A 23,915-nucleotide genomic window follows, 5' to 3' on the forward strand; every position below is an offset into this window, starting at 1 on the left:
TGCAGACACTGAACAATTGATGTACTCTTTTCTTTCGACATGTTCTAAGATTCTGGATAGTATAGCGCCCCTCAGAGCTATACGTCCCAAACCAAAACAGGAACCTTGGCTCAATGAAAGCACACGCACAGCTCGGCGTGAGTGGCGAAGGGCGGAGCGCAAGTGGAAAGGGGATCACTTGGAAGTCTCCTATCAAATTTTAAAAGAAAACTGTTGAAATTATCAAAGTGTGGTTAAAGCTGAGAAAACAAAATATTTGTCAGACTTAATTTTAAATAGCATCAGTAAGCCACGTGTTCTTTTTAATACTATTAGTAATGTTCTTAAACCGAATCCAGCCACTTCACTGGAGATGACAACTGAAACTTGTGAAAAATTTCTCTCCTTTTTTAATGATAAGGTTGCTTCTATTCGGGCAAATCTTTCTCGTTTTCCTTTAAGTTTTAATGTGGCCACTCAGTGCTCGACTGTGTTCTGTCACTTTGAGCCTGTGTCCATGCCTGAACTTACAGGAATAGTCGGCAAGCTAAAACCCTCATCATGTTCCACAGACCCAGTCCCCCCTCGCTTTTTTAAAGAAATCTGGGACACTATTGATTCGTCTGTTAGGAACATTATCAACAGCAGCTTGATTTCTGGCTGTGTCCCCTCCTTTTGTAAAAAAGCTGTTGTTGAGCCTTTGATTAAAAAAACAGGTCTTGGTCCGACAAGTTTGTCAAATTATCGGCCCATTTCCAAATTACCTTTTCTGTCAAAGATTTTGGAGAAATGTGTTCTGGCACAACTGCAGCCTTTTTTAGATGAAAATAGCACTTTAGATCCATTTCAGTCTGGATACAAAGCTTTGCACAGTACTGAATCTGCACTTTTAAAGGTTTTTAATGACTTGCTTTTAATGTCTGATTCTGGCAGCTCTGCCATTTTAGTGCTTTTAGATCTTACAGCTGCCTTTGACACAGTCGACCACACAATTCTTTTAGACCGCCTGAGAGACTGTGTGGGTGTCAGGGGGACTGCGTTAGAGTGGTTCAGATCTTACCTGTCTGAGAGGTCCTTCTCTGTCAGGCTGGGAGACGCCACCTCCTCTTCTGCCCCGCTTTACTGTGGTGTCCCCCAAGGATCTATTTTAGGCCCCATCCTGTTCGCTCTTTATCTCCTCCCTCTTGGAGATATTTTTAAGAAACATGGAGTGTTTTATCACTTTTATGCAGATGACTGCCACATTTATATGCCGATTTCAAAAAGCCACGGCCCCCTGACACCCCTTCTTAACTGTCTATGTGACGTCAAGGCTTGGTTAGCCCAGAATTTTTTAATAATGAATGAGGCAAAAACGGAAATTTTAGTTTTTGGTCCGGCCCTCACTGACTTGGGACCATTGCAAAATTATGTGCGTCCCAAAGTCACCAGCCTTGGCGTCACTATAGACAGCGATTTTAAACTAGACAAACAAGTCAATGGTGTTTTAAAATCGTGTTTTTATCACCTTCGTCTTTTAGTAAAGGTTAAACCGTTTTTATCTTTTAACCTTTTTGAACAAGTCGTGCATGCTTTTATTTCAAGTCGCCTGGACTACTGCAATGCACTTTATGCTGGCATTAGCCAAAAAGCTCTCTCCCGGTTGCAGATAGTCCAGAACGCGGCAGCACGACTTTTAACAGGGGCCAGGAAACGCCAGCATATAACCCCAATTCTTCAGAGTTTGCACTGGCTCCCTGTTCATTTTAGAATTGATTTTAAAACATTGCTGTTTGTTTTTAAATCTTTACATGGACTGGCACCTCAATATATCTCGGACCTCATCCAAATTTACATCCCTGCGCGCGCTCTGAGGTCCGAAAGCCAGCTCCAGCTCGTGGTGCCCAAGACCAGACTTAAGACCAGGGGAGACAGGGCCTTCTCTGTGGTCGGCCCTAAGCTCTGGAACACTCTGCCGCTCCATGTTCAAACTGCTTCAACAGTGGAGTGTTTTAAGTCTCGTCTTAAGACCCACTTTTATTCTTTGGCTTTTAACACTACGTGAGTTGTGTGGTCCTCTGTTGTCCTCTGTCTTTTTTATACACTTTTATTTTTATTTTACTGTTCTAATTGATTTTACCCTTTAAAATAGTTGTTAATCATATTTATTTTTATATTGTTTTTATTGGTTATATTTTTATTCATTTTTTGTTTTATTCAGTCATTGGTGGAGCATAATATTGTTTTTAACATGGCTGTGCAGCACTTTGGAAACGTTATTGTTGTTTAAATGTGCTATATAAATAAAGTGGGTTGGATTGGATTGGATGATCCTGTAGACTAGAGCGGCACACAAATGGTGCCTGGAGTACAAGTCAAGCAGACACGCCTCCTGACTGTCTGTAGTCCACCAATAAAAGTCCTGGTGGTGCCACACCTGAACACACAAGAGCATCCCCTTCTTGTCTGCAATGAACAAGAGAAGGATCTTTGACAAGTTCCTCAGAGGCCGCCTGCTGACGTCCGTCATCCTGGTCCTCGTGAGTCTTCTCACGCTCTTCAGCCTGAGGAAGCCGGACTTTAAAACGCCACAGCAGTTCTCTGCCGACCACCCCGGATGTTCTGCTCTCCTCACAGCAGACCTGCAGCACCACAAGGAGGACTTGGAGCGTCTTCTGTCCTCCCCCCGGAGACGCCATCCTCTACAGGAGGACTTCTACGTCAACCTGACCCGGGACTGCCAGGTCTACGTCGCCCGCAGAGGTTTCTTCACGGTTCCTCTCAGCGAGGAGGAGAGGGCTTTTCCCATCGCGTACTCCATGGTGGTCCACGACCAGATCGAGATGTTCGAGCGCCTCCTGCGGGCCGTGTACGCGCCCCAGAACCTCTACTGCGTGCACGTGGACCGCAAGTCCGCCGGGGAGTTCCAAGCCGCCGTGGAAGCCATCGCTTCCTGCTTCCAGAACGTCTTCATGGCCGACAAGTCGGAGAAGGTGACCTACGCCTCGTGGTCCAGAGTGCAGGCGGACCTGAACTGCATGGAGACCCTGTCCAAGTCTCCGGTGCGCTGGAGGTACCTGCTGAACACCTGCGGCACAGACTTCCCCATTAAAACCAACAAAGAGATTGTGGAAGTCCTGAAGGTCCTGAACGGGAGGAACAGCATGGAGACCGAAGCCACCAACGACTACAAGAAGCAACGCTGGTTGTATCACTACAACGTCAGCCAGGACCTGGTCAGAACTGACGTGAAGAAGAGCCCGCCGCCCATTCGGACCCCGATGTTCTCCGGTAACGCCTACTTTGTGGTCAGCAGGTATGGAAGAATTATTGTAGCAAAATGTGTTTCTCAACCGCATCGTGTACTCATTTTTGTGACTGTATCTCAATGTGTGTCATCGATAGGCGTGTTTTCACTTGTGTAAAAAAAAAAAAATCGATCTACCGTATTTCCTTGAATTGCCGCCGGGGCGCTAATTATTTTGAAACAGTGCTTCTTAACCTTGTTGGAGGTACTGAACCCCACCAGTTTCATATGTGCATTCACCAAACCCTTCTTTAGTGAAAAATACAATTTTAATTAGGGATGCACCGATTAATCGGTAACCGAATATATTCGGCCGAATATGGCAAAAAAAGCCACATTCGGCCTTCGGTGGAATGAGTTAAAAACAAGACCGAATAGTGGCGTGTGACGCAATTTTTTGACGCGGTGACGCAATCAACCAACGTTCAGTGACGTGGTGACGTTGGGATATGTTGTGTACCTGTATAAGTGTATGAGGTTACAAGCACACACTTATTGAGATTTACTGGGGCCTCTGTTTACATTATTAGCCTGTTGTGTAGGCTACCTGTATAAGTGTAAGAGGTTACAAGCACACACTTAATTGAGATTTACTTAAGCCTTCTGTTTACATTATTAGCATATCTACTGTGGCTAAGCAGACTTTTGCCAAAAGGACAATAATTCATTTGTTGTGGGTTTATCCACTTTAATGCACTTTATTTTTTTTTTGAATGCATGTTTTGTTTGAAGGCCTAATATAAATGAAAAACTGTGCTTTTTTTGAAAAGCAAAGACTACTGGAATATTAAAAAAATGTCAATATTCAATAAAAAAACTACTTTATTTGAAAAACATGTCTAAATACTGTATTTATTTTAGGCTATTTATGCAATATTAAAAAAATTGTGAAAAACTGCATTCATTATTCGGTATTCGGCCTTCGGCCAAGCGTTTAAATTTTATTCGGCTTCGGCTTCAGCCACAAATTTTCATTTCGGTGCATCCCTAATTTTAATGTTTTTTTTCAAATTCAAGACAGAGTTACCGTATTTTTCGGACTATAAGTCGAGGTTTTTTCATAGTTTGGCCGTGGGTACGACTTATATTCCGAAAAATACGGTATATGTTTTTGGTAACACTTTAGTATGGGGAACATATTCTAAGTGACAAAGACTTAATTTAGAGTTTTTTGAAAGAACATATTCTAAGTAGGGCTGCAACTAACAACTAATTTGATCATCGATTAATCCGTTGATTATTACTTCGATTAATCGATTGATAATCGGATAAAAGAGACAAACTACATTTCTATCCTTTCCAGTATTTTATTGAAAAACAGCATACTGGCATCATACTTATTTTGATTATTGTTTCTCAGCTGTTTGTAAATGTTGCAGTTTATAAATAAAAGTTTATTTAAAAAATATATATATAATTTTTTAAATAAATAAAAAAGTAGCCTCCGCGCATGCGCATAGCATAGATCCAACGAATCAATGACTAAATTAATCGCTAACTATTTTTATAATCGATTTCAATCGATAGTTGTTGCAGCCCTAATTCTAATAAAAAAAAATAATTTAGAGTTATTTAGTTAGAGTTAGAGGGTTATAGAGTTGGGGTTATAATAAGGCCATGCCGAATAAGGCATTAATACGGACTTAATAATGACTAGTTAAGAGCCAATATGTTACTAATTTGCATGTCAATAAGCAACTAATTAATGGTGAATATGTTCCCCATACTAAAGTGTTGCCATATTTTTTTTACTGGTGCACAAAATGAGCCGTACATGAATATCACCTTGTTCAAAGAACAAAACCAACACAGTGCATTAACTCACAACAAATTAGGGAGATTTTAGGGTCTGTTTGTTCACTTTTGTCTAAAAGCGCCAAATTTGGCACAAGTGTAGCTCAGGGCAGTGGTTCTCAAATGGGGGTACTTGAAGGTATGCCAAAGGGTATATGAGATTTTAAAAAAATATTCTAAAATGATCAACAATTCTAAAATCCATTATAAATATTTTTATTGAATAATACTTCAACAAAATATGAATGTAAGTTCATAAACTGTGAAAAGAAATGCAACAATGCAATATTCAGTGTTGACGGTTGGATTTTTTTGTGGACATGTTCCATAAATATTGATGTTTTTATAGTGATTTATTTTTTTGTGAATAAATGTTTAGAAATAAGTTCATGAATCCAGATGGACCTCTATTAAAATCCCCAAAGAGGGCAATTTAAGCGAGGATGAAAGATTCGTGGATGAGGAAAGTGAGAGTGAAGGACTAGAAGAAAGAAAAAAAAGACTATACAGTGGAAGCAATTCAGATGTTATCAGACACATTTACTGGGATAATTCTGGAAAATCCCTTATCTGCTTATTGTGTTACTAGTGTTTTAGTGAGATTATATCCAATCCACTTTATTTATATAGCACATTTAAACAACAATAACGCTTCCAAAGTGCTGCACAGCCATGTTAAAAACAATATTAAAAAAACAATATTATGCTCCACTATTGACTGAATAAAAACAAAAAATAAATAAATATAAAACCAATATGAAAAAACAAAACAAAACAATATAAAAACAAATCTGATTAAAAACAATATATGGTCGTACCTGTACAACCTGAAGGTTGGCCCCGCACCTTTATTCAGCACCAGTTGACGGGTGGTGGCGATGCCCATCTCTGCCCTTTGAAAGGGACCCTCTTCGAAACACGATCTTTCGAAATGATCGCTGCATAATACACCGTACTTTGTGTGTGTGGTCCAATCCAACCGTGTTCGCTTGACCGCTCTGTTCCCTAGTAAAGCTTCACCGTCATCTTTCAGGAATGTAAACAATGAAACACCGGCTGTGTTTGTGTTGCTAAAGGCGGCCGCAATACACCGCGTCCCACCTACAGCTTTCTTCTTTGGCGTCTCCATTATTCCATCCATCCATTTTCTACCGCTTATTCCCTTTTGGGGTCACGGGGGGCGCTGGCGCCTATCTCAGCTACAATCGGGCGGAAGGCGGGGTACACCCTGGACAAGTCGCAACCTCATCGCAGGGCCAACACAGATAGACGGACAACATTCACACACTAGGGCCAATTTAGTGTTGCTAATCCACCTATCCCCAGGTGCATGTCTTTGGAAGTGGGAGGAAGCCGGAGTACCCGGAGGGAACCCACGCATTCACGGGGAGAACATGCAAACTCCACACAGAAAGATCCCGAGCCTGGATTTGAACCCAGGACTGCAGGACCTTCGTATTGTGAGGCAGACGCACTAACCCCTCTGCCACCGTGAAGCCCGTCTCCATTATTCATTGAACAAATTGCAAAAGATTCAGCAACACAGATGTGCAGAATACTGTGGCATTATGCGATGAAAACAGACTACTTATAGCTGTGAACGGTGCTGGAACAAAATGTCCTCTACAATGCGTGACGTTACGCGCACGTGTCATCATAGCGCGACGTTTCAGCAGGATACTTTCACGCGAAATTTAAAATTGCAATTTAGTAAACTAACCCGGCCTTATTGGCAGGTGTTGCAATGTTCAGATTTCATCATTGATATATAAACTATCAGACTGCGTGGTTGGTAGTAGTGGGTTTCAGTAGGCCTTCAAATTGTATAACAGTGCAAAATATTGCTCATTCGTAGTGGTCTTTCTTGAAAAAACTATATAAAAAATAACTAAAACTTGTTGAAAAATGAACAAATGATTCAATTTTAAATAAAGATTTCTACACATAGAAGTACTCATAAACTTAATCAATCAGAAACTGATGACATAGTTCTGTATTTTACTTCTTTATCTCTTTTTTTTTCAACCAAAAATGCTTTGCTCTGATTAGGGGGTACTTGAATTAATGAAATTGTTCACAGGGGGTACATCACTGAAAAAAAGTTGAGAACCACTGATCTACCAAGATGTATTGCATATATTTCAACACAAATAGAATGTAAAGCTACAGATATATTTCATTGTAACATTAGTAAAAGTAGAGAAAGTCAGTGTTACCTCCTTCCCCCCTGTAATATAGCTTTCTGTTTCAATAGAAACAGAAAGGTATCTTAGAATCAAAAAACCCAGGACGAGAGGTCTGGACAGTCCTTTGTGCCAAATGTGGAGAGTACTCGCTCGAGATGTCCTTGTTGTTAAAGGGGAACATTATCACAATTTCAAAAGGGTTAAAAACAATAAAAATCAGTTCCCAGTGGCTTGTTGTATTTTTGGAATTTTTTTTCAAAATTTTACCGGTCCCCGAATATCCCTAAAAAACGCTTTAAAGTGCTTGATTTTCGCTATTTGCGATGCGACTATCCATTTCCCTGTGACGTCACACAGTGCTGCCAATGTAAACAAACAACAGCGAATACCACAGCAAGATATAGTGACATTAGCTTGGATTCAGACTCGGATTTCAGCGATTTAAGCGATTTAACAGATTACGCATGTATTGAAACAGATGGTTGGAGTATGAAAGTATTGAAGAAGAAACTGAAACTATTGAGCGAATAGCTATTGACGCTATTCATAGCCATAGCATGGCCGAATAGCTGCGTTAGCATCGCCAGTAAAATGTGCGGACCAAACGATCAGGACTTTCGCATCTCGTGACACTGGAGCAACTTAAATCCTTCGATTGGTAAGTGTTTTTTCGCATTAAATGTGGGTGGAAGTAAACGTAATATAGTTGCAAATGCATCTGCAGGTTATCCATACATCTCTGTGCCATGTCTGCTTTAGCACCGCCGGTAAGTAGCATGTTAGCATCGATTAGCTGGCAGTCAACATCAACAAAACTCACCTTTGTGAATTCGTTGACTCTATAGTTGCAAATGCATCTGCAGGTTATCCATATATCTCCGTGCCATGTCTGCTTTAGCACCGCCGGTAAATAGCATGTTAGCGGTGATTAGCGTAGCATGTTAAGAATCTATTAGCTGGCAGTCACGCCGCAACCAAATATGTCTGATTAGCACATAAGTCAACATCAACAAAACTCACCTTTGTGATTTTGTTAAATTTATCGTTGCAAATGCATCTGCAGGTTATCCATACATCTCTGTGCCATGTCTGTCATCGCCGGTAAAATGTGCAGACACTCTGGTACTTTCAATGGGGGTCTGGCGGCAGACACTTTCGCAACTTTGGGCCAGTGGTGCAACTTGAATCCCTCCCTGTTAGTGTTGTTACACCCTCCGACAACACACCGACGAGGCATGATGTCTCCAAAGTTCCACAAAATTGTCGAAAAAACGGAAAATAACAGAGCTGAGACCCGGTGTTTGTAATGTGTTGAAAATTAAAATGGCGGCTGTATTACCTCGGAGACGTCACGTTCTGACGTCATCGCAAAAAGAGCGATAAACAGAAAGGCGTTTAATTCGCCAAAATTCACCCATTTAGAGTTCGGAAATCGGTTAAAAAAATATATGGTCTTTTTTCTGCACCATCAAGGTATATATTGACGCTTGCATAGGTCTGGTGATAATGTTCCCCTTTAAGATTGGTAGACAGACAACGTGGGGTTGTGGGGGGTGGGGTGTTCTTGTGAGTTGTGTGGGCTATGAGACTTGGTCAGGGTTAAAATCCAGGACAATTGGACAAGCGACACATCTTCAGTAGTGTGCCAGAGAAGGCTCCGACACTGTTATCCACACAGTGTGATAATAGTTTGGTCCCTCGACAGGTTACTGTTGTGTCTCCTGACTTCTCCTGATGTGAAAATCATACAGAAGAGCTTATCTATGTATAGTCATTCTACTGCCTAATCTAGCTTTGTGAAAATCATCAACTTTATTTTCATTTAATGCATTTTTTAGTTTAGCTGTTATCAAACAATATGGCCTCCACATCATCTGATAGTCACAGCAGCAGCAGCAGTAGCAGCAGCAGCAGCAGCAGCAGCATCAAGTGGGACTTACAGTGGGGCAAAAAAGTATTTAGTCAGTCAACGATTGTGCAAGTTCTCCCACTTAAAATGATGACAGAGGTCTGTAATTTTCCTCATAGGTACACTTCAACTGTGAGAGACAGAATATGAAAAAAAATCCAGGAATTCACATTGTAGGAATTTTAAAGAATTTATTTGTAAATTATGGTGGAAAATAAGTATTTGGTCAACCATTCAAAGCTCTCACTGATGGAAGGAGGTTTTGGCTCCAAATCTCACGATACATGGCCCCATTCATTCTTTCCTTAACACGGATCAATGGTCCTGTCCCCTTAGCAGAAAAACAGCCCCAAAGCATGATGTTTCCACCCCCATGCTTCACAGTAGGTTTGGTGTTCTTGGGATGCAACTCAGTATTCTTCTTCCTCCAAACACGACAAGTTGAGTTTATACCAAAATGGATACATGGATGATACAGGATTGGGAGAATGTCATGTGGTCAGATGAAACCAAAACATAACTTTTTGGTATAAACTCAACTCGTTGTGTTTGGAGGAAGAAGAATACTGAGTTGCATCCCAAGAACACCACACCTACTGTGAAGCATGGGGGTGGAAACATCATGCTTTGGGGCTGTTTTTCTGCTAAGGGGACAGGACCATTGATCCGTGTTCAGGAAAGAATGAATGGGGCCATGTATCGTGAGATTTGGAGCCATAACCTCCTTCCATCAGTGAGAGCTTTGAATGGTTGACAAATACTTATTCTCCACCATAATTTACAAATAAATTATTTAAAATTCCAACAATGTGAATTCCCGGATTTTTTTTTCACATTCTGTCTCACAGTTAAAGTGTACCTATTATGAAAATTACAGACCTCTGCCATCATTTTAAATAGGGAGAACTTGCACAATCGGTGGCTGACTATATACTTTTTGGCCTCACTGTATGTTGTCTCTGATGACCCCTTACAAACACTCAAAAGCGAAGGACTTTTGTTGCTAGAATCAATCAATCAATCAATGTTTACTTATATAGCCCTAAATCACTAGTGTCTCAAAGGGCTGCACAAACCACTACGACATCCTCGGTAGGCCCACATAAGGGCAAGGAAAACTCACACCCAGTGGGACATCGGTGACAATAATGACCCAGTGGGACGTCGGTGACAATGATGACTATGAGAACCTTGGAGAGGAGGAAAGCAATGGATGTCGAGCGGGTCTAACATGATACTGTGAAAGTTCAATCCATAATGGATCCAACACAGTCGCGAGAGTCCAGTCCAAAGCGGATCCAACACAGCAGCGAGAGTCCCGTTCACAGCGGAGCCAGCAGGAAACCATCCCAAGCGGAGGCGGATCAGCAGCGCAGAGATGTCCCCAGCCGATACACAGGCAAGCAGTACATGGCCACCGGATCGGACCGGACTCCCTCCACAAAGGAGAGTGGGACATAGAAGAAAAGGAAAAGAAACGGCAGATCAACTGGTCTAAAAAGGGAGTCTATTTAAAGGCTAGAGTATACAAATGAGTTTTAAGGTGAGACTTAAATGCTTCTACTGTAGAATAAGGATCTCAAAGATTTCAGTGAAATTGTGATTGCTACAGCTTCATGTATAAATGTCACAATTGATCCATTGTATGATGGTTCAGGTATGGCATCAAATAAGGCCAAATACCACAATCGCTGCACAAGCTACTGTAGTAGTTCTCCTGTTAAAAGCCTACTGAAAGCCACTACTAGCAACCACACAGTCTGATAGTTTATATATCAATGATGAAATATTAACACTGCAACACATGACAATACGTCCGGTTTAGTTGACTAAATTGCAATTTTAAATTTCCCGCGGCGTTTCTTGTTGAAAGCGTCGCGGAATGATGACGCGTGATGTCTCGAGTTGGAGCGGACATATTAGCCCAGCACCACTTACGGCTAAAAGTCGTCTCTTTTCATCGCATAATTACACAGTATTCTGGACATCTGTGTTGCTGAATCTTTTGCAATTTGTTCAATTAATAATGGAGAAGTCAAAGTAGAAAGATGGAGGTGGGAAGCTTTAGCCTTTGGCCACACAAACACACAGTGTTTCCTTTTCTAAAATTCCCGAAGATAAAGCTTTACAATGGATCAGAACGGTCAGGCGAACAAGGATCCCGACCACATGTCAACCGGCAGTTTTTGGTGAGAAAATTGTGGAAATAAGTCGCCTCTTATCGGAGATCAGCGGAACCAGCGACCTCCTGCTGCCGTGACTTCCCTCAGACACTGGCCTCAAGACACCCGTGAACACACACTTCTCCGACTTTAAGGTACTCTTTAACTCACTAAAACACTAGCAACACAATAGGCAGATAAGGGATTTCCCAGAATTATCCTAGTAAGTGTGTCTAAAAACATCTGAATTGCTCTCACTTGCCCTCGCCTTTTTTTCTTTTTTTTCCCCCTCGGCCTTCACTCTAAATTTCCTCATCCACAAATCTTTCATTCTCGCTCTAATTAATGGGGAAATTGTTGCTTTCTCCGTCCGAATAGCTCTAGCTGCTGGTGGCTCCCATTATAAACAATGTGAGGATGTGAGGAGCCCTCACACCGGTGACATCATCGTCTGCTACTTTCGGTACAGGCAAGGCTTTTTTATTAGCGACCAAAAGTTGCAAACTTTATCGTCGATGTTCTCTACTAAATCCTTTCAGCAAAAATATGGCAATATCGCGAAATGATCAAGTATGACACATAGAATGGACCTGCTATCCCCGTTTAAATAAGAACATCTCATTTCAGTAGGCCTTTAAGTATGTCCTGAGCTACACCTGTGCCAAATTTGGCGTTTTTAGACAAAAGTGAACGAAAATATCCTTAAGGGCCTCAACTGTGAAGAATTATTGGGGCAAAATTCTTTCCTCATTTTTGTGTCTGTATCTCAATTTGTGTCATCGATACGCGTGTTTTCATTTGTGTGTCCGTATTTAGAGTTCTGTGTGTAAAAAAAAAAAAAAAATCTGTCAGTAGTACGATCTATGTATATGTGTGTGTTCTTGTACGATCTATGTATATGTGTGTGTTCTTGTATTTTTACCCTTCTTGAGGCATCAACAAGGAAAAGTAGCTTCCATATGAGGAGTAGTCAACAATTTAGGACATAAATCATGGAAAACCATTGCATCTAATAAAGAATGTCTCATTAGCCCCCTTGGTGGTGAAATCTATCAAAATTAGAGTGGTCCCAAAAAGGAGGGATTTTTCAAATTGACTGTGTGTCTGTTTTAAAAGTACTCCCCCTCCGGTCAACATATGAAACAACAAGTGTGTGTAAGAATTTGAAATGCGCCCCTTTTGGCCCAAATGAATCCAATCCAATTTTTCTACCACTTGTCCCTTTCCAGGGTGCGGGGGTGCTGGTGCCTATCTCAGTTGCATTCAGGCAGAAGGTGGGGTACACCCTGGACAAGTCGCCACCTCATCACAGGGCCAACACAGATAGAAAGACAACATTCACACTCACATTCACACACTAGGGACCATTTAGTGTTGCCAATCAAACTAACCCCAGGTGCATAATAAAAGTCGTAATTTTACTCAACGCAAGTGAAAATTGTACAAGAAAAACGGAAAATTTGTGCAATATCATGATAAAAGTCGGGTTTTTACTCTACGTCACAATTTGACAAGAAAAAGCTTAACATTTTGGCGATTTTATGAAAAGAGTCCAAATTTTACTTGACAAAAGTTACAATTTTATAGGAAAACTTTCAAAATGTTGGCAATATAATCATCGTAATTTTACTTGGCAAAATTATGACAAAGTCACAATTTTATAGGAAAACTTTAAAAATGTTGGCAGTATAATAATCGTAATTTTACTTGGCAAAATTATGACAAAAGTCACAATTTTACTCAAAAAAAATTTCAGTTCTACAAGAACAACAAAAAAATTGGCAACATCGTGAACAGTCCGAATTTTATATGACAAATGTCACCATTTTGCATAAAATGGTGACATTTGTGACATAACATTTTGCATAATTTTACTTAAAAATAATGATTTGATGGGAAAATAGTGCAATATTACATAAACAGAAAGACTATGAGAAATTGTTCCCAATTTTATAAGAAAAAAATCAACACATTGTGAGGAAAAGACTGCTTTCAGTTAATTTTTTTTAAATTATTTATTTATGTATTTTTTTACTTTGTTATTACAGTGTCTCTATAAACATTTTTTTTTAAATTATTATTATTAATGGCCAAAGGAGCGCATTTCAATTTCTTACACACACTTGTTATTTCATATGTTGTCAAAAAAATAAAATAAAAATGTATATATAGACATACTGTAATAACTTGAAGTAAATAATGAAGATTTAAAAACAATTACAAACAAAAAAATAATAAATAACTAAAAGCTTACCTTTTTTATATTTGCATAGTACTTATATATTGTTAATGTTATATATTGTTAATGTTGTAAAAGGGTTTTGGTCAATTGTACGGAATATGTACTGTACTGTGCAATCCACTGATAAAAGTTTCAATCAATCAATCAATTGTATAGCGCTTTTCTACCTTCAAAGTACTCAAAGCGCTTTGACACTATTTCCACATTAACACGCTGATGGCGGGAGCTGCCGTGGAAGGCGCTAACCACAACCCATCAGGAGCAAGGGTGAAGTCTCTTGCTCAAGGACACAACGGGCGTGACGAGATTGGTAGAAGCAGGGATCGAACCAGGAACCCTCAGGTTGCTTGCACGTCCACGCTCCCAACCGCGTTATACCCGTCCCCATAGACAAATCTGTATATATGTAGAAAGGGTGGTCCTAAAAAGGTCAACATTTTTCGGAGGTCCCAAGAAGGTACGAATACAAGTGTGTATGAAGCAGGAAGACTGATTGGCTGTCTTTTGACATGTGACACTTCCGCCGTGTAAGACTTGTGTGTCTGTGCAGGGACGGTGGGAAAATACACGTCAACAATTTACATTTCCTTTCCCTCCACTCACCACTACCGTATTTTCCAAACCACAAGCTGCTACAATGTTATCATGAAACGGTGCGGCTAATTTTTCTTCGCCAACGCCCAAATATTTTGTATTCTACAAATACTTTTCATGTCACACCAACGGAGACACCGAAAGTGAGCCATTGTTTGTGCTACGGTAACTGTTTGAGAAATCAGCGGAGAAAAAAAAAAAAACGATCTTTGAGAAATCATTGAAAATATCAAAAACCGAACTGTTTTGAGAAATCGTTGAAAATATTTAAAAAGTCGAACTGTTTGAGAAATCAGCGAAAATAAAAATAAAAATCTATTTGAGAAATCAGTGAAAATGCCTAAAAAAATCGATCTGTTTGAGAATACAAAAAACCGAACTGTTTGAGGAATCAGCGAAAATAAAAAATATCGATATGTTTGAGAAATCAGTTAGAATACAAAAAATCGAACTGTTTGAGAAATCATCGAAAATACAAAAAATATAACCGTTTAAGAAATCAGTGAAAATTAAAAATTTTTTTACTGAAAAATCAGCGAAATCAATTTTTTTCTTAACTGTTTGAGGAATCAGCGAAAATAAAAAAAATCGATATGTTTGAGAAATCAGTGAAAAAGCAAAAAACCGAACTGTTTGGGAAATCTGTGAAAATACAAAAAAATCAAACTGAGAAATCAGCGAAAATAAAAAATATCGATATGTTTGAGAAATCAGAACACAGAAAAATCGAACTGTTTGAGAAATCAGCGAAAATACCAAATATCAAACTGTTTGAGAAATCCTCAAAAATACAAAAAATCTAACCGTTTAAGAAATCAGTGAAAATACAAAAAAATTTAACTGCGTGAAAAATCAGTGAAAATACAAAAAATCGAACAGTTTGAGATATCAGCGGAAAAAAAAAATCTATCTTTGAAAATTCAGTGAAAAAACAAAAAAACAGTTTGAGAAATCAGTGAAAAAAAAAATGTTTTTGAGAAATCAGTGAAAATACCAAAAATTTGATCTGTTTGAGAATACAAAAATATCAAACTATTTGAGAAATCAGCGAAAATAAAAAATATCGATATGTTTGAGGAATTAGTTAGAAAACAAAAAATCAAACTGTTTGAGAAATCAGTGAAAATACAAAAACATTTAATTGTGTGAAAAATCAGTGAAAATACAAAAAATCGAACAGTTTGAGAAATCAGCGGAAAAAAAAAATCTAACTTTGAGAAATCAGCAAAAAATAAAAAAGTTAAAAAAAAATCGATCTTTGAGAATTCAGTGAAAATACAAAAAAAACCTGTTTGAGGAATCAATGAAAATAAATAAAAAAATTTGAGAAATCTGTGAAAATACCAAAAATTCAATCTGTTTGAGAATACAAAAAATCGAACTGTTTGAGAAATCAGCGAAAATAAAAAATATCGATATGTTTGAGAAATTATTTAGAATACAAAATATCTAACTGTTTGATAAATCATCGAAAATACAAGAAATTTAACGGTTTAAGAAATCAGTGAAAATAAAAAAAAATCTGTTTGAGGAATCAGCAAAAATAAAAAATAAATCGATCTTTGAGAAATCAGTGAAAATACTAAAAACCGAACTGTTTGAGGAATCGGTGAAAATACAAAAAAAATCAAACTGAGAAATCAGCGAAATTAAAACATTTTTTTAATCTATTTGCAAAATCAGTGAAAATACCCCAAAAAAAATCAATCTGTTTGAGAATAAAAAAATATTGATATGTTTGAGATATCAGTTAGAATACAAAAAATCGAACTGTTTGAGAAATCATTGAAAATACCAAATATCGAACTGTTTGAGAAATCCTCGAAAATCCCAAAAATCTAACCGTTTAAGAAATCAGTGAAAATACAAAAAAAATGAACTGTGTAAAAAATCAGTGAAAATACAAAAAAATTGTAGTTTGAGAAATCAGCGAAAATCCCAAAATTTTAACTGTTTAAGAAATCAGTGAAAATACAAAAAAATCGAACTGTTTGAGAAATCTGACTAATTTAGTGCATGGAAACGTAGTGACCGAGTCTGAATTGATTGACTTCAACACAGAATAATAGGAGTGCAAGGCGCCGACTAGTGGTGAATACTGGGAAAGGAAATGTGAAGGTTTTTTTACAGGTTCAGATCGTTGCACAGACACACAATTCTTACACGGAAAAAGTCAGGTGTTAAAAGGCGGCCAATCACACTTACGGAAATACACTTTTAAACACACACACACAGATGAGACACACAGGTGTACACAACATGACCACACACACACACACACACACACACACACACACACACACGAGAGACAGTTGTGCTCCAATAAACCTTTCACTTTCAGGGCCTTTGTGGAGCACGTGCTTCAGGACCAGGAGGTCCGGGCCCTGCTGCAGTGGGAGAAGGACACCTACAGTCCAGACGAGCACCTGTGGGCCACCTTGCAGAGGATGCCCTCGGTCCCCGGGGCCGTGCCCACCAATGCCAAGTACGACCTGTCCGACATGCAGGCCTTGGCGCGGGTGGTCAAGTGGAGCTACCTGGCGGGGGACGTGAGGAAAGGGGCCCCCTACGGTCCGTGCTCCGGGGTGAATAGAAAGGCGGTGTGTGTCTATGGTCTGGGGGACCTGCAGTGGCTCCTGAGTCAACATCACCTGCTGGCCAACAAGTTTGACCCCCTGGTGGATGACCTGGTCATCAGGTGCTTGGAGGCCATTCTCTACTTCAAAGCTTTAGATGCCAGGTAATTCACTCTTGCAAGTAACACTGATTCTACCAGACATTTTCTACCGCTTGTCCCTTTTTACAATTCTAGACAATAATCACGCAATATGTACTCGTATACCAGGTAGCGTAAGGACCAGATGAGTCGCCCGCTGGCCTGTTCTAAAAATAGCTCAAATAGCAGCACGTACCAGTGAGCTGCCTCTATTTTTTAAATTGTATTTATTTACTAGCAAGCTTGTCTCGCTTTGCTGGATATTTTTAATTCTGAGAGAGAAAAAACTCAAATAGAATTTGAAAATCCAAGAAAATATTTTAAAGACTTGGTCTTCACTTGTTTGAATAAATTAATTTGTTTTTTTACTTTGCTTCTTATAACTTTCAGAAAGACAATTTTAGAGAAAAAATACAACCTTAAAATGATTTTAGGATTTTAAAACACATATACCTTTTTACCTTTTAAATTCCTTACTTTTCTTTCCTCACAATTTAAATCAATGCTCAAGTAAATTGTTTTTTTTAGTGTAAGGAAAAATAAATACATTTTAATTTAATTCTTCATTTTAGTTTCTGTTTTTTCAATGAAGAATATTTGTGAAATATTTCTTTAAACTTATTATGATTAAAATTCCCAAAAATTATTCTGGCAAATCTAGAAAATCTGTAGAATCAAATTTAAATCTTAATTCAAAGTCTTTTGAATTTCTTTTCAAATGTTTGTTCTGGAAAATCTAGAAGAAATAATGATTTGTCTTTGTTAGAAATATAGCTTGGTCCAATTTGTTATATATTCTAACATAGTGCAGATTGGATTTTAACCTATTTAAAATATGTCATCAAAATTCTAAAATAATCTTAATCAGGAAACATTACTAATAATGACTAATGTTTTTGAACAAATTAAAAAAATTATTTATGGAAATATATATATATTTTTAAAAGATTCCAATTAGCTAGTTGTATTAATAATAACAGAGTTTAAAGGTAAATTGAGCAAATTGGCTACTTTTGGCAATTTATTGAAGTGTGTATCAAACTGGTAGCCCTTTGCATTAATCAGTAGCCAAGAAGTAGTTCTTGGTTTCAAAAAGCTTGGTGACCCCTGCCATATACAATCAGCACACCGTTCACTTTAATGTCTTTAGTCTCACCAAGGATTGGAGCCCCTCACTCACATGACTTTTTGGAATGATTCCCCCACTTTTGTCCGGGAAAATGACCTAAAATTGACCGATATATTGTGGATTTTGTATATTGGTTGGAATGGAAACAAAACTTCTTCAATATTTTACCCGGGAGACAAAACCATGTTAAGCACTTAATGAGCGCATCCAAGTCTCTAGCGACATCTTGTGGCCGTTTGGTGTAAATACACTCATTTGGACTAATAGTAAAAAATATTCAACTGTACATTTGTGGAAAAATAATACAAATATGCAACATATACAGTATAAGCCAAAAGTTTGGACACAGCTCATCCAATCTTTATGTTCATGACTATTTACATTGTAGATAGTCACATCAAAACTATGAATGAACTCAAGTGAAGGTATGTACTTAACAAAAAAAAGGTGAAATAACCGAAAACATGTTTTATATTCTAGTTTCTTCAAAATAGCCACTCTTTGCTCCGATTACTGCTTTGCACACTCTTGGCATTCTCTCCATGAGCTTCAAGAGGTAGTCACCTTTACCATGAATTGAGTAACGTGGACCCCGACTTAGACAACTTATTGGGGTCTTACAATTTAGTGGTCAATTGTACGGAATATGTACTGTACTGTGCAATCTACTCATAAAAGTTTCGATAAATCAATCAAACCTGAAATGGTTTCCACTCCACAGGTGAGCTTGAAGCTCATGGAGAGAATGCCAAGAGTGTGCAAAGCAGTAATTGAAGCAAAGGGCGGCTATTTTGAAGAAACTAGAATATACAATTAAAGTATCTCTGATAGTCACACACACACACTAGGTGTGGTGAAATTAACCTCTGCAATTTACCCCAGTTCACCCACTGGGAGGTGAGGGGAGCAGTGAGCAGCAGCAGGCACTCCCGGGAATCATTTTTGGTGATTTAACCCCCAATTCCAACCCTTGATGCTGAGTGCCAAGCGGGGAGGTAATGGCTCCCATTTTTATAGTCTTTGGTATGACTCTGTGGCTTAGTGGTTAGTGTCCGCCCTGAGATGGGTAGGTTGTGAGTTCAAACCCTGGCCAAGTCATACTAAAGACTATAAAAATGGGACTATCATAAATGACTCGGCCGGGGTTTGACCTACCGATCTCAGGGCGGCCACTGAGCAAGTGACTACCTCTTGAAGCTCATGGAGAGAATGCCAAGGCTGTGCAAAGCAGTAATCAGAACAAAGGGTGGCTATTTTGAAAAAACTAGAATATCAGGTTAAAGTACCACTGATAGTTAAACACACACACTAGGTGTGGTGAAATTAACCTCTGCATTTGACCCATCCCCTTGTTTACTTCCTGGGAGGTGAGGGGAGCAGTGAGCGGCAGCGGTGGACACGCCCTGGAACCACTTTTGGTGATTTAACCCCCAATTCCAACTCTTGGTGCAGAGTGCCAAGCAGGGAGGCTCATTTTTATAGTCTTTGGTATGACCCAGGGGCCTAGTGTCCGCCCTGAGACCGGTAGGTTGTGAGTTCAAACCCCGGCCGAGTCATACCAAAAATGGGACTATCTTAAATGACTCGGCCGGGGTTTGACCTACCGATCTCAGGGCGGCCACTGAGCAAGTGACTACCCTTTGAAGCTCATGGAGAGAATGCCACGAGTGTGCAAAGCAGTAATCGGAGAAAAGGGTGGCTATTTTGAAGGAACTAGAATATCAAGTTAAAGTACCATTGATAGTTAAACACACACACTAGGTGTGGTGAAATTAACCTCTGCATTTGACCCATCCCCTTGTTTACCTTCTGGGAGGTGAGGGGAGCAGTGAGCGGCAGCGGTGGACACGCCCTGGAACCACCTTTGGTGATTTAACCCCCAATTCCAACTCTTAATGTAGAGTGCCAAGCAGGGAGGCTCATTTTTATAGTCTTTGGTATGACTCAGGGGCCTAGTGTCCGTCCTAAGACCGGTAGGTTGTGAGTTCAAACCCCGGCCGAGTCATACCAAAAATGGGACTATCATAAATGACTCTGCCAGGGTTTGACCTACCGATCTCAGGGTGGCCACTGAGCAAGTGACTACCTCTTGAAGCTCATGGAGAGAATGCCACGAGTGTGCAAAGCAGTAATCGGAGCAAAGGGTGGCTATTGTGAAGAAACTAGAATATAAAAACATGTTTGCACCTTTTTTAGTTAAATACATAACTTCACATGTGTTCAGTCATAGTTCTGATGAGTCAATCTATATGTAAATATTCATGAACATAAAGATTGACTCAGAAGGTGTCCAACTTGTACTGTACTGTACTGTATGTTGATCAAAAATAGCGCCTAGTTGCCTTCTGTGAACATTGTTGTCCTTCCACATGAAAAAAATAACGCTTTATTTTTTTCTCCCCGGGACAGTAAAAATAAAGGCAGTCAGAGACCTAAAAAAAAAAAAAATGCACTTTTAAAATCAAGAGCAACCATAAAAATATATTACTTTCTCTCCTTTTTGTCACCTTTGGAATATAAATATATATTTCAATGCAATAAAGCAGTACATGCATCATTGATTTGTAACAGAGTGCCTTAAATAAAGTAACATTTGGACAGGACAGAGCGACACTAAAAGGGATTAAAAGGAGGAAGAAGCAAAGAGTTGCACGTATAACATGTAACATGTAACAGGCAGCATGGCTTCAACAAGGCACTTTTCCAGTCACATCACCCAAAACACACAAGAGGGGGGGAAAAAATTGAGTGGCAGCACTTTAAACATTCTTCATCCTTCTCTTGCTCTCTTGCTCAAGGGTCACTCGGGCAGGGCAGCGGCCGCCGTTTCCACTTTGCTGTGCACGTCCTGGTCGATCCTGCACATACAGACATGTTGTACTTGACTTGACTTTTAACCCTTGAGCAAGCTTTACATCAGGGGTCCCCAAGCTTTTTGGCTCGGGGGCCGCATTGGGTTAGAACAATTTGTCCGGGGGCCAGGCTGTGTAAAAGTATTTAGTCAGCCACCGATTGTGCAAGTTCTCCCACTTAAAATGTTGACAGAGGTCTGTAATTTTCATCATAGGTACACTTCAACTGTGAGAGACAGAATGTGGGGAAAAAATCCAGGAATTCACATTTTAGGAATTTTAAAGAATTTATTTGTAAATTATGGTGGAAAATAAGTATTTGGTCACTTTAAACAAGGAAGATCTCTGGCTCTCACAGACCTGTAACTTCTTAAGAAGCTCTTCTGTCCTCCACTCGTTACCTGTATTATTGGAACCTGTTTGAACTCGTTATCTGTATAAAAGACACCTGTCCACAGCCTCAAACAGTCAGACTCCAAACTCCACTATGGCAAAGACCAAAGAGCTGTCAAAGGACACCAGGAAAAGAATTGTAGACCTGCACCAGACTGGGAAGAGTGAATCTACAATAGGCAAGCAGCTTGGTGTGAAAAAATCAACTGCGGGAGCAATTATCAGAAAATGGAAGACATACAAGACCGCTGATAATTTCCCTCGATCTGGGGCTCCACGCAAGATCTCATCTTGTGGGGTCAAAATGATCATGAGAACGGTGAGCAAAAATCCCTGGACCACACAGGGGGACCTGGTGAATGACCTGCAGAGAGCTGGGACCAAAGTAACAAAGGTTACCATCAGTAACACACTACGCCGACAGGGAATCAAATCCTGCAGTGCCAGACGTGTCCCCCTGCTTAAGCCAGTGCATGTCCAGGCCCGTCTGAAGTTTGCATGAGAACACATGGATGATACAGCAGAGGATTGGGAGAATGTCATGTGGTCAGATGAAACCAAAATAGAACTTTTTGGTATAAACTCAACTCGTCGTGTTTGGAGGAAGAAGAATACTGAGTTGCATCCCAAGAACACCATACCTACTGTGAAGCATGGGGGTGGAAACATCATGCTTTGGGGCTGTTTTTCTGCTAAGGGGACAGGACGACTGATCCGTGTTAAGGAAAGAATGAATGGCGCCATGTATCGTGAGATTTTGAGCCAAAACCTCCTTCCATCAGTGAAAGCTTTGAAGATGAAACATGACTGGGTCTTCCAGCATGACAATGATCCCAAACACACCGCCCGGGCAACGAAGGAGTGGCTCCGTAAGAAAAATTTGAAAGTCCTGTAGTGGCCTAGCCTGACCTGAACTCCATAGAAAATCTGTGGAGGGAGTTGAAAGTCTGTGTTGCTCGTCGACAGCCCCAAAACATCACTGCTCTCGAGAAGATCTGCATGGAGGAATGGGCCAAAATACCAGCTACTGTGTGTGCAAACCTATAGTAATCGTTTGACCAATGTTATTGCCAACAAAGATTATATTACACAGTATTGAGTTGAATTTTTGTTATTGACCAAATACTTATTTTCCACAATGATTTACAATTAAATTCTTTAAAATTCCTACAATGTGAAGTCCTGGATTTCTTTTTTCATATTCTGTCTCTCACAGTTGAAGTGTACCTATGATGAAAATTACAGACTTCTGTCATCATTTTAAGTGGGAGAACTTGCACAATCGGTGGCTGACTAAATACTTTTTTGCCCCACTGAATATATATATATATATATATATATATATATATATGTATGTATGTTAACATGCATACGCATACACAAGTCTCCAAAATGTTAACCAATTTGTGGTATCATCCAAAACTATTGTAAAGAATCAAAGAAGAGAAGAATAAGTGATTATTACATTTGAACAGAAGTGTAGATAGAACATCTTTGAACAGAAAATAAGCAGATATTTACAGTAAATAAGTAGATTAATAATTATTTTTTACAGCTTTTCCTTTTATAATGTTTACAAAATAATACGTGTATAAATATGTTACTGCATACGTCAGCAGACTAATTAGGAGCCTTTGTTTGTTTACTTACTACTAAAAGACAAGTTGTCTAGTATGTTCACTATTTTATTGAAGGACTAAATTACAACAATAAATGTATGTTTCATGTACCCTAAGATTTATTGTTAACCATTGATTGTGGTCTGCTTTATTTAGAAAAGTATTGAAATACACTTTAGTACCGGTACCAAAACATTGGTATTGAGACAACCCTATTGTCTGCAAATGCACATTATAAATAAGAAATAAATAATTAAGATAAAATGATGATTATAAACAATAATAAAAATAATTACAATAAAACAATTAAGATAAATAAGTAATTATAAATATAGTAAGATATATTGTGAGCCATTCTTGCAAAGTCATGACTCCAATGTGCAACATCACCAACAGAGGAGTCAAGCACTTGTTGGCATTTCATGTTTTTAGCAGCAGTCTTTAAAAATGTGCCTACGTGATGTGCTGCGCCCCCTCTGAAAAATCCAATTAAAGCCCCAAACAGATGAACAGTCATTGCTTAATAAGTGTGCAGATGGCTTTAAGTGCACATGCTTGTGAACATTAGATTTGCGGTGAGTCATGCAAACAAGCTGTGAGGCCTCCAATCAGTGTCAGGGAGGATGAGGACGAGGATGAGGAGGCACCATGTGAGCGTGCAAACCACACAATCATGGTGACCACTTTCTTGTATTTTACTTACGAAAAACAGGAATTTACTTACCGAATCTCAAAAAAATCACAATGTAAACCTTTCGTCGGAGAAAACATACATGCAAGTAATTTTCCACACAGCGAGAGGCTGGTCATGAAAGCACACAAAAGTGTCTAATTGTCAGTGAGGTGTGTGTCCTCCAAGGGTCAGCTTGGTTAGTTTTGTGAAAAGCAAAGTGCTGACACCAAGCCCTGGGTAAACAGAAAAAATGCAGAATACCTTTTATGGCTTTTCCTATTTTTGTCCTGGTCAAACCTTAAGAAGGGAGCAGGGAGATGAAGTGTGAGAGAGCAGAGAAGAGCCAGCAGCAACCAAACATCCCAACTGCAACTTGGAAGA

The 23,915-nt window shown here is 39.3% G+C and overlaps 2 protein-coding genes across 5 annotated transcripts in view; one reads left to right on the plus strand and one right to left on the minus strand.

Annotated features, from left to right (window-relative positions):
* Positions 1-2,324: 2,324 nt before the first annotated feature.
* Positions 2,325-23,915, plus strand: part of gcnt3 (glucosaminyl (N-acetyl) transferase 3, mucin type) — a 45,497-nt gene continuing 23,906 nt past the window's right edge. Inside the window, exons 1-3 of one of the 3 annotated variants that reach the window (XM_061916940.1) lie at positions 2,325-3,274; positions 12,546-12,590; positions 16,494-16,892. In XM_061916940.1, coding sequence (XP_061772924.1) covers positions 2,430-3,274; positions 12,546-12,590; positions 16,494-16,892 — 1,289 coding nt within the window. In that variant the 5' untranslated portion in view covers positions 2,325-2,429. The remainder of the gene's footprint in view (positions 3,275-12,545; positions 12,591-16,493; positions 16,893-23,915) is intronic. The other 2 variants (XM_061916942.1, XM_061916941.1) reach the window with 2 other exon arrangements.
* Positions 20,366-23,915, minus strand: part of bnip2 (BCL2 interacting protein 2) — a 43,070-nt gene continuing 39,520 nt past the window's right edge. The window contains exons 10-11 of one of the 2 annotated variants that reach the window (XM_061916943.1): positions 23,796-23,831; positions 20,366-20,855 (exon numbers count right to left, since the gene is read on the minus strand). In XM_061916943.1, the coding sequence (XP_061772927.1) occupies positions 20,798-20,855; positions 23,796-23,831 (94 nt within the window). In that variant the 3' untranslated portion in view covers positions 20,366-20,797. The remainder of the gene's footprint in view (positions 20,856-23,795; positions 23,832-23,915) is intronic. The other variant, XM_061916944.1, reaches the window with a different exon arrangement.

The sequence above is a fragment of the Nerophis ophidion genome, linkage group LG12 (genome assembly GCF_033978795.1).
Source record: "Nerophis ophidion isolate RoL-2023_Sa linkage group LG12, RoL_Noph_v1.0, whole genome shotgun sequence".
NCBI classification, from domain to species: domain Eukaryota; kingdom Metazoa; phylum Chordata; class Actinopteri; order Syngnathiformes; family Syngnathidae; genus Nerophis; species Nerophis ophidion.